Genomic DNA, 10,801 nt, shown 5'->3' with positions numbered 1-10,801 from the left:
GTGAAAGTGTTCGATAAAAAAAGAGGCCGTAAAATAGCGCAGTCGCCAGCACGTGCGTGCGCGCGGTCACGGTGCTCCCCGCGGTCTTCCTGCATGATGACGGTCGCTCGAGGTGTCCCTCCTGCGTGCCAGCACTGGCTCTCAACTCGTCGTCATAATCATAACCATCATAATCATCTTCACTTTATTGGCAAACGGTCTCGTGCTGACACGCGCTGTTCCGTTTAATAAAATGATGGATGTAATTGATATCTATAGCGATTGCGCGGTGATACGAACATAGCGGTTCCATAGTGTAGTGGTTATCACGTCTGCTTTACACGCAGAAGGTCCTGGGTTCGAGCCCCAGTGGAACCATGACTTTTTAAGAATTTCTTTATTTTCCCTCCGTGATTTTCACTAAGTAATATATGAGTGAACATTTTAAAAATGACGCCGAATTTATGAATTTTTCTTTAAATTACAAGATATATGTATATCAATACCAAAGTTTAAAATGATATGTAATTATACTTCCTGAGATCCGTAGTTTTCGACAGCCTAGTTTTACTGCAGACTAGTGGAATAAAATCACAGTTTACTTCCAGCCATAACACTTATGTAAACATTTTTTAATTTTAGTGCCAACTTGCGTCTATTGATTTTAAGACCGAAAACCGATTTAAGTAACTTTAAGTGTCCTTGCGCCCCCTAGCGTACAAACCCCGAGCATTCGGTTCCTTCGGATTTTATTATAGTCCAAAATTCTCTTTATGGCTGTTTGAGCACTTTATTTATTTATTCATTTATTTATTCATTACTGGTGATGGTAGTAGTAGCAGCAACGTAAATAATAATACATTTACTGATTTAGCAGATGCTTTTCTCCAAAGCAAATTTCAGCAGACTCTTTGTAGTGTTATCAGCCCACACACCTTATTCACTGTAGTGACTTACACTGCTAGATACACTACTTACAATGGGTCACTCATCCATACATCAGCGGAACACACTCTCTCTGTGTCACTCACACACTATGGCTGAACCTGAACAGCATGTCTTTGGAGTGTGGGAGGAAACCAGAGCATCCAGATGAAATCCATGCAGACAGAAGGAGAACATGCAAACTCCACATAGGTTGAGCAGGGATCAAACCAACATCCTCTCACACCACCCAGGCACTGTGAGACAGCAGCACTACTTGCTGTGCCACCGTGCCACCCAATACAATTTATTGTCAAATTACATTGTGTCCATTGATTTTCCTTGGGTGCTCTGGTTTACTCTTGCAATCTAAAGATGTCAAAAGATATGCTCTTTATGTATAGTAACAGAGCTGACCTTCCCTCAGCTGCTCAAGTGACGAGTAAGTTTTGGATTGTGGATCATACTGCATGTGTGGTCTGCAAAGAAACGGCATCCTGTAAAAATGCATATATCACCTTTTTCCTTATGCTGCTCAGGATGGAATCTGCATCACCAAAAAAACTGGTGTGATCAGCAGTCAGTCAAGAGGGATAGAATGGAGTTTTTCATAATGCAACAGAATCTAGTTTGCTGAAAGTAGATGCTCAACAGTTTCCCACGGTTGATTCTCCTCTCAAAGAAGGTATCTTAAAAAAATCAAGATTTTGTGCCGATGGTTTGATTGAGACAATAGTGAAATGAGCTTTCTGTCAATCACTTCAGCTCAGCTACTGATTTTTTCCTAAGTGGACACAAAGATGGTCCTGCTTTGCATTTGAACAACAGTGTAGTGGCTCTTTAAAATCTGTACTCTGGAAATGCCCTGGGCCTCTCCTGAAAACTCTCAGCCTTCCTCAAAATATTATCATTTTTGTGTTTTTTATTCCAGGATCAGTTTAAATTTGTTTTGCTGATATTGTTTGCAGCACTTGTATCATTCTTGTAATTCTACTGAAATGTAGTCTTTTTGCAGTGGTGGGTCATTGTGGATATTGTTGCTTTGATTTACATTTTGCAGGGATTTATGTGCATATGTTCTCTTACAGCGTCATTGGGGTTAAGAGATCAGTATTTTCAAAGTGACTGGCAGGGTTGCTTGGTCGAATGAGTGGCACTTGAAGACACTGCCCTGTGCCATGGAGAAGAAGTGGCACAAGGCTACGCTACAGCAGGCTGGTGATGATACTGTGCCACAGCTTCGCGGGCATCTGGTTAAACATGTCTCAGCTGAATAACTGAACCTTTCAAAAATTCGACATATCAGTAATTTTTACCATCTTTAAACTGTATTTCTCATTGCCCATATGATGGGAGGTCCTCCCACATCTGAAATTAAAGGTTACACTATTGGTTTCAGGATCTGGAAATAAGTCTAAAGATTTAGGCCTACAATGTATATGTTATTTAAGGGTTCCATGTACTTCATTTACAGTCACTAAACTTTGTCAAGCAGATAACACATAAAGCATTTATATCAAGTGGTGGAAAGTGTGAAATAGGCTGGCCAGTGGGTAGTAGTGTGGTTACAACTGTTATCTTCTGCCAGATGGAGCCAGGTTTAAATCCCTTCTCCTGCTGCTGAACCCTTGAGCAAAGTTGTATCAATGCTTACACAACTCTATACAGCTTAGTATACAAAACGAATATTGTTTTGGAGAAAAGTGTCAGCTAAATAAAATCTCCTTTGGATTTTAATTACGGCACTAGAAGGCACAATAAATATGTAAAGCTGTAACTGCCACATTCTCTCTGAAAATACAATTCCCATAAGCGCATTTCTATTTCCGGGTCAAGACCTGTAAAAACGGAAGTGGCTTCCTTGTCGACTCGTCCAATATGGCGAATGTAGCGGCTTCTGCTGTTAACGCTGCGGGTAGAGACCCTGCTGTTGACCGCTCCCTTCGCTCCGTGTTCGGTAAGGTAGCTGTTCGCGGCTCGTCGTGTTTTATGAACTCTTATTTGTGTTTTCAGTAATTTGCCTTACTCCGTGGTAGAAATAAACACGTGAATCCCAGTCCAGTAGCTGGGAGCTAGCAGCTGGATCACAACACACAGCTAACACAGGTGATGAAGTAGTATTTTAACACATAGCCTTGTTAGAAAGGTGCTGATTAAATATTGGTTTTCCATTTCTAATTTTCGATAGTTAAACTTGGCTTACTGGTGTAGGGAGGAAGGAGTTTAACGTTCACTGTACTTCTCAGAAAAGAAATGGTGTGACACTCGTGTCTGTGTTTGTTTGTTTGTGTCGCTGTGTTCACTCTCTGGTTTCCTTCATTCCAGTGGGAAACATCCCGTATGAAGCCACAGAGGAACAGCTGAAGGACATCTTCTCTGAGGTCGGCTTAGTTGTCAGTTTCAGGTATGACACTTCCCTGCAGCACAGCGTTTTGTGTTGTGTGTTGTTAGTTTGCTATTTTCTCCAAAGAAACTGGCACAGCTTTGTGTTCCTATTGAAGCTGTAAGGGTGCTCTACCGCAGTAGCAGGGAGTGGGACTCAACCTGACAGCTTTTAGGTTATAAACCCGTGTCCTTAACTGCTGCACTGCCTACCACCTCATTATATAGTTTGAGGCTTTTATATTTTCAGTATTAGTATCAGTATTTCAGATTGCCCCCCCCCCCCCCCCCCCCCACAAGTGGCTTAGTTTATGGACATTTTGTTCTCTTCTCTCTTCCAGGTTGGTGTATGACAGAGAAACAGGCAAACCAAAAGGTTATGGCTTCTGCGAGTATCAGGACCAGGAGACGGCGCTCAGTGCCATGCGGAACCTGAACGGGCGAGAGTTCAGCGGACGAGCCCTCCGTGTTGACAATGCCGCCAGCGAGAAGAACAAGGAGGAGCTCAAGAGTAAATGTCTTTAGTTTTTCTTAGTACTCTATACTCTCTTATCTTGACTATTCAAAATTTTACCCTTTTTGTCACTGAGTAAAATTAATTAAAAATTAAGAAGCAAACTACTTTCTGGTCTGTGATGGGACTTCAGTTTATAATCCACAAGTTAATCACTCCATCTTCCATTGTTCCTGATATGGTGAAGAGGGGCTCTTGAATTTCCTTGCATGTCATCCCTACTGTGACTGTCTGGTCTACTAGGCCTGGGGACTGGTGCGCCAGTCATTGAATCCCCCTATGGTGACAGCTGCCAGCCTGAGGAAGCCCCAGAAGCAATCAGCCGTGCAGTGGCCAGTCTTCCTCCAGAGCAGATGTTCGAACTCATGAAACAGATGAAAGTGAGTGGTGTCAGTCCATGTTTATATATGTCTCTTTTCTGCACTGAGCTTATTGCTGTGATGTTGTTTCAAAGGGAAGAAGAGCTCTGGACACGAAATGATTATTTGTTGCATAAGTTTGGTGATTTACGGGCGGCATGGTGGCACAGCGAGTAGCGCTGCTGTTTCACAGTGCCTGGGTGGTGTGAGAGGACAGGGGTTCGATCCCCACTCAGTCTGTGTGGAGTTTGCATGTTCTCACTGTGTCTGCGTGGGTATCCTCCAGGTGCTTTGGTTTCCTCCCACAGTCCAAAGACATGCTGTTCAGGTTTCCCCGTAGTGTGCGAGTGACACAGAGAGTGTGTTCCACTGATGTGTGGACGAGTAACCCAGTGTAAGTAGTGTATCTAGAAGTGTAAGTCACCGCAATGAATAAGGTGTGTGGGCTGATAACGCTACGTAGAGTTCGTTGGAAGTCGCTTTGGAGAAAAGTGTCTGCTAAATAAATAAATGTAAATTTAAAATTGTGTAAATGTCTGTGAGGAGGGGCAGGAGATTTTGATAGTGGGCTAGAAAAGTGGCCAAATAAGTAGTAAAACTAACAAGTCTTGTGCTGTATTCTGACTGATTTGTGCATCTCGCAGCTCTGTGTGCAGAACAGCCCACAAGAAGCGAGAAACATGCTTCTGCAGAACCCCCAACTGGCCTATGCTCTGCTGCAAGCCCAGGTGGTTATGCGAATTGTGGACCCTGAAATTGCTCTGGTGAGACCCTCTTCAAAGCTGGCATTCACAGCATGGTGGACAGTTTACCACTTTCTTTTTGGAAAATGCTACAATTGATTTGTGGAGAAAATCAGACTACAGGAATGGCCAGTAGACCAGTTAGACCAGTTAAATAGACTAGTTAAATCCTAATGATTTTAGGATTCATTGAGGTTCTCCCCACATACCAATTAAGCATCTTTACATTTAATGCTGAGTGGTTGCCTTTTGTGCTTATTTAAGTCGGTCTCTACTGGGACCATATGAGGTGCTAGTGGCGGACTTGCTGTGTTTCAGAAAATGCTCCACCGGCAGACGCAGGTGCAGCCCCTGGTCTCCAGCAGTCAGGCTGGCCCAGGACCCGTTCCTGTGCCTGGCCAGCCTCTTCCTCAGCCCGCTGTGCCACAGCCACAGCCAATGGTGAGCAGCATGTACTTTCAGCTTGAGCTGCTGTTCTCAACACCTATTTTGGCCAATTACTTCTTGTACTTCTTTTTTTTTTTTTTTTCTTTTTTTTTTTTAAAAAAAACTCCGATGTTAGTGTTTGTTTACCCGCTTCCAATAGGCCAAGATATTTTCCACATCCACCGCATATTTCTAAATTGTACCGCTGTGTGAAGTGGGTGGAATTTTTTTTGCTGCTTGATAATTTAACATTTCCATTTTGTTTCATATTTTAAAAGCTGAGGGTAACAAGTCTTCAAGCCATGTAGCAGCTTTCCAACACCGCCACCTGCATCGTTATTTTTGTAATTCTTGTTGCCTTAAATTGTCTCACAACTGTAATGAAGCCATTGGCCAGCAGATGTGCCAAGTGCTGAGCATGCATAACTCGCCTCTTTTTCTGTGTCTGTGCAGGTGGGGATGCATGTAAATGGAGCCCCCCAGATGATGCAGCCTGCCCAGATGGTGGCAGGTGTACCTGGACCCATGCCAGGGCAAGGACCTATGGGACCTGCAGGTGAGAGACCCTGTAGTCATTCAATCTTCATCTTGGAGGGCCCGGATTACCCCCTTTGATCACCCCCCCCCACCCACATTCCACTGCAGGTGGGATGCAACCCCAGATGGGAATGCCCCAAACCGGTCCAGTACCCATGGATCGTGGACAAGGTATGTGTCATATGTTTGTTAATTTGTAAATCTTTAGCTGTATTTTGTCAGTGACAATATTATTAAAGGTAAGGCTGCTTGTCATTGTCCATATGAACTGTTTCTGGTCTAGTTTTTAATTATGTGTACTTGTCTGTTGCATGTTAAATCTTCAAACAATCTGCACCCAAAACTGTTTTCTATCAGACTTTCATGGTAAGTTGTCACTCTTTAATCACTAATGTTCCGGATGTGTCTTGCTATCTGGCATCTGTGTGTTGTGTAGCTTTACACTTGGAGTTCAGAAGGAAGCATCTGTTTTTTTTTTTTTTTTTTCCTCTGCACTCCTTCCTTCCCTTTCTGTTTTTGTATTTTTTTTTTTTTTTTCTTTTTCATTTTTTTTTATATTGCCCTCCTTCTTGTGATCTCACACTGTATCACCACTTGGGGTTCCATTACCAGCTCAAGTTCTGTGTCTTGGATGAAAGCTGTAAACCCAAGTGTGAAGCCCTCCCTGTCAGTAACCAGGCCTTTGGGTTGGTGCTCTGTTGTTCCTGAGCTGTGTCTGCTGTTTTCTTTATTTCCTGCTGACCCAGGAAGCCTTCAGCACTCTCCCGTAGGATCGTCAGCACAGGCTGCTATCGAGCGGCCGCAAGGTATTGCTAAGTGCTCCTAGGGCCTGACTTGAGGCAAGCCAAGGGAACAGGATAACTGGTCTCTGTATCCCATCACCTTTTCATGATCAGAAGCTGAATTCCCTGACTGGGAGCTACAGTCTCAGTTATGGGAATTCTTGAAAGATTATTACAGGAAGGGCAAGGCCCTAATTAAAGTTTTTCCCGGAACCAGTTGCGCTAATGTCTGTAGAAGGTGTAGCTGTTATGATAGCATTGGTTTGTGTAAGTGTGTGTGTGTGTGTGTGTGTGTGTGTGTGTGAGCGAGCACAGGTGCACAGGCATGTGTCCAGTGAAGCTGAACTGTTTTCACACGAGTTGGTTTTACACAATTGAAAATTGCCGCTGATAAACATCTACAAGGAAGTGACAAAGAATGGGAAACCTTTCTTTAAGTGCCTTTGTGTTCAAGCTGTGTGTAGGTGTGGTGCCCTATCTGCTATCGTTGTGAGTTTACGCATCGCGTTGCTGCCGTGTCCTTGGTCCTGTCACCTTGTCCATCAGCAAGCCTTCTCACGAGACATTTTCTCTCCATAGTGTCCATAGCAGATCCACGGGCTCCCATGCGTGGGGGTGTCCCCCCCGGCCCCTCGGTGGTTGCTCCTCGTGGCCTGCTCGGTGATGGCCCCAATGACCCTCGAGGTGGCACACTGCTCTCGGTGACAGGGGAGGTAGTGGAACCCAGGTGAGGAAGGAATCGTCACTTTCTGTGTTTGCATCGCTTAATACACAGGACCGCAGTGTATTTTTTGTGCCCTTAGCACAGCTTGCTCTGCAAAGTATCAAGCATTTTTGATTTTGTGAACAAGCAAACCTTTTGCCTGAACTTTTATGAAATCCCTTCAGGAGGATCATAAACCTCCAGAGATGAAGCCTTAAAGTTTACCATTAAAGGCTCCAGCACAGAGTAGTATGGATACAGTTCTTTGTCAAAACTAAAGTGTTTGGTAATAAAATGGCTTGTTCTGACCGGTTGTTCTAGTAATTTTTTTTTTTTTTTTTTTATCGTACACATTCAAGCGAAATTTTTTGAACATACACACATTGTTCAGTTTAAAATTTCTGGAATTTGTGTGCTGCAGAGTAAAAAGAGCTACATTTCTATGTTCAGGTGCTAGTTAGCAGCTAATCCCACCCAGACAGGATAGGAACAGTAGGGATCATTGCAGTGTTTAGAGCTCCAGTCTGGTGTTCCTCTGTGTCCAAGATGGATATGAGAAAGATTGTGCATGTTTATGGAATTCTTTTAATTTGAGTATTAGGAGAGAATCTCTTTATTTTCAGTCAAAAGTAGCCAATGCTGAGAAACATTGAACATGTTTATATAATGAATTGGTTAACAGAGTTGAATTGGAGGTTGTGGAGATGAAGCATTTTTATTTTCAATAGTTTTAAAAGTTTCTTTTAATTTCGATATAATTTTAAGTTAAAGGCATGCTCTCTCATGCTCTTTCGGGGATACAGCAGAGCATTGCGACCGGGTGCTGGACAAACACTTTTCGATAGTGGGCGAATGGGAGTGTTCAAGTATTTGTTTTTTAAATTTGTCATAACTTAGGTTTTGAAAATACTTCAAACTTGTTAAATAATGGATGGATGTATGCATTATCCAGCTTTTGATTGCATTGTGGTAAACATGATGTTGGAGTTGTTAAATTGACTTTTGACTGTGGATCCCAGCTGTATTTAAGTCAAGGACCTATTATATATTGATTGAGTGCTCCTCCACATTTGGGTAATTGTACATGATGTACATATTCATTATTATCCCCCTCCCCTCTTAATATTTGATGCAAAGGTTGTTTTTTTTTTTCTCTCAGCGTTTCTTTTTGTGTGTCTTTCTTTCACTTTCCAGCCGTGGTTTTATGGGGGCCCCCCCACACCAGGGCCCACCCATGCACATGGGACACGTCGGGGGTGGGCCTCCTCCTGAGATGCGAGGTCCACATGATATGAGAGGAGGGCCCATGATGGACCAACGGGGCCCGCCCATGGAAGCCAGGGGTAAGAGGGATGTTGTGAAAATAATTTCTTGTTACCAGCAGAAATTCCTTGTACTCTGCTGATCTCCGACATGTAGCCCAGAGCCTGGAAGGTGTGGAAGCTATAAAATGGAACATAATTGTGACACACGATGCAGGAGAGAGCCGGTGCATGTTTGTGCTCCTTTTATTTACGGGGGAGGAGTGGAGGAAAGGGGGTGCTTGGGAAGGGGTACAGGGGGGGGGGGGTTCTTGTTGGGCATGTGGGGCTGGACAGGGTTGTCTGCACTCCTTGCTCACAGTAAGGCTGTTGTGCATCGGTCTCCGTCCTTCACCGTCAAGCACAGGGGTTGAAGTAGAGGTTGTTATTAGACACAGGTGTGGTGAGTCCCCCCCCCCATCAGCCTGGGCGTGCCACAGTAATTAATTCTGGTTTGGTAGCATAGTGAAACGAGAGACGCACAATGAAGCCTCAACTACATTCCTTATTTTCTCGTAATTTTGATGACATTCCCAGAAATGTGACTCGCTTCAAAGAAGGGAAAAAAAAAAAAAAAAGTATTTCTTTGCAATCGGTGCTTGTTTCTATGCAACCATAGAGATTTGGTTTTTGTATATGTATAATCATCAATTTAATAAAGGATATTTTTCAATGTCGTTTTTAGTTATGTAGTTAGCTGGTCATTGTAGCACTTCAGCTTAGTTAGGGGCGGGTGAGGATTTTATTTGTCATTGAGAAACATGAAATACAACCCTTTTTAAAAATGGCACAATTCTTTTATGGAAATACACGCATCCTTCACACAACAGGGTCCCCTATAATGAAAGTGCACTGCAGCAGCTGGTGATATATTCTTTTTCAGTTAATTTTAGGGGTAACATATTTTTCATCCTGGAACCAAATGCATTTTCCCCATAAGAAATGATGGCAGTTCAAACACCTCAGAACAGCAATTCGCCTCACAAATGTGTTACTGATGCTGTCTGTACGTAATACAGCTCCTATGCCTGGAGGTCGTGACCCCAGGGCTGTAGAAGCCCGCGGCCTGGACGGCAGAGGTCCCGTGTCGAGCCAGAGGGTTCCCATGGCAACCGGTATGCAAGGCCCCATGCCACACGGCATGGGAGGAGGTGCGCCTCCACCTGCCCGACCGGTGAGTCATCCTCGTCTGCCCCCCCCCCCCCCCACTCTACCAGAGAAAATGCATCTTTGTGTTAGTTCTGAATTGGTGTGCCTGTGTGCCTCAACAGGCTCCTGGGCACTCAGGAGTGCCCCAGACAGGAGGCTTCAGTCCAGGTCAGAACCAAGTCACCTCACAGGACCATGAGAAGGTAAGTGCTGCTCTCCGTGCGATGGGGAACAAGGTTCAGTGCACAGTACCCTTTGAATCCTCACCTGCTCTGAACTTGTGCTAGCACTTTTGGCTGATACTTTCACAGATAATTTCACCTTATGCTTTGTGTTCATTAGATAACTGCAGGCTTAGTGGTGTATGTGAATTATGAGGGGAATGTTTGCTTTAAATAAGTTGGTGCTCTGATGCTGTGATACAGGGTGTCTTAATTCTGAATGGGATGGTGTCACTGGGGAGTTGGAGGGCTTTGTGTGGACTGATCTCTGGTGTGCCTTTTGTCCAGGCTGCATTGATCATGCAGGTCCTGCAGCTGACCCCTGAACAGATTGCCATGCTGCCACCAGAGCAGAGGCAGAGCATCCTGATTCTCAAGGAGCAGATCCAGAAGACAGCCGGGGCACCCTGAGGAGCACGGAGAACAGGTGTGGTCCTTACCCGTCTTGAGGGAAGGTTTTCTACTATTTGATCAGTAGCAAAGTTCAGGGCTTGTTGGCTGAATATGAACGCGGAAGTTTTACCAACCCGTGGTATATATTTCCTGCTTCTGACTTTCATTGGAAGTGAGGTGTAGAAAGTGGAAGTTGTTGGGAAGATGTGACCTTAATAACCTTACTTTCCTTTTTGTCTTCTCTTCAAGGCGGTTTTAGATGTTCCCATAGTTCACCTGTGCTCCATTTTTTGTATCAGACTTTGGAGAAGATGAGAAGTTTAGAAGACAAGCTTAACATGCACAGTTGTACTTTTTTTTTTTTTTTTTTTTTTTTTTTTCCCCTCCC

General features: G+C 43.9%; 1 protein-coding gene and 1 non-coding gene across 6 annotated transcripts; both read left to right on the top strand.

The window, feature by feature from the left end:
• Positions 1–284: 284 nt before the first annotated feature.
• On the top strand, positions 285–357 carry trnav-uac (transfer RNA valine (anticodon UAC)). The gene has a single exon. It is a non-coding gene; the product is annotated as a tRNA-Val (tRNA).
• Positions 358–2,763: 2,406 nt separating this feature from the next.
• On the top strand, positions 2,764–10,799 carry cstf2 (cleavage stimulation factor, 3' pre-RNA, subunit 2). 5 transcript variants are annotated; one of them, XM_018733701.2, is made up of 16 exons: positions 2,764–2,860; positions 3,229–3,307; positions 3,627–3,796; positions 4,043–4,179; positions 4,803–4,922; positions 5,238–5,342; positions 5,781–5,883; positions 5,973–6,035; positions 6,222–6,230; positions 6,611–6,670; positions 7,226–7,373; positions 8,544–8,692; positions 9,670–9,824; positions 9,922–10,002; positions 10,309–10,447; positions 10,663–10,799. In XM_018733701.2, the coding sequence occupies exons 1-15, from the start codon at positions 2,782–2,784 to the stop codon at positions 10,429–10,431; spliced, it is 1,581 nt and encodes a 526-aa protein (XP_018589217.1). In that variant the 5' UTR covers positions 2,764–2,781; the 3' UTR covers positions 10,432–10,447; positions 10,663–10,799. The 5 variants fall into 5 exon arrangements, with proteins under 5 accessions (XP_018589217.1, XP_018589213.1, XP_018589218.1 ...); XM_018733697.2 differs by having other exon boundaries at positions 5,220–5,342; XM_018733702.2 differs by lacking the exon at positions 6,611–6,670 and having other exon boundaries at positions 5,220–5,342.
• The last annotated feature ends 2 nt before the right edge of the window (positions 10,800–10,801 follow it).

This window comes from Scleropages formosus, chromosome 13, assembly GCF_900964775.1.
Source record: "Scleropages formosus chromosome 13, fSclFor1.1, whole genome shotgun sequence".
Classification (NCBI taxonomy): domain Eukaryota; kingdom Metazoa; phylum Chordata; class Actinopteri; order Osteoglossiformes; family Osteoglossidae; genus Scleropages; species Scleropages formosus.
The sequence above is the reverse complement of the archived record's forward strand: the minus strand, read 5'-3'. Positions and strand labels throughout refer to the sequence as shown.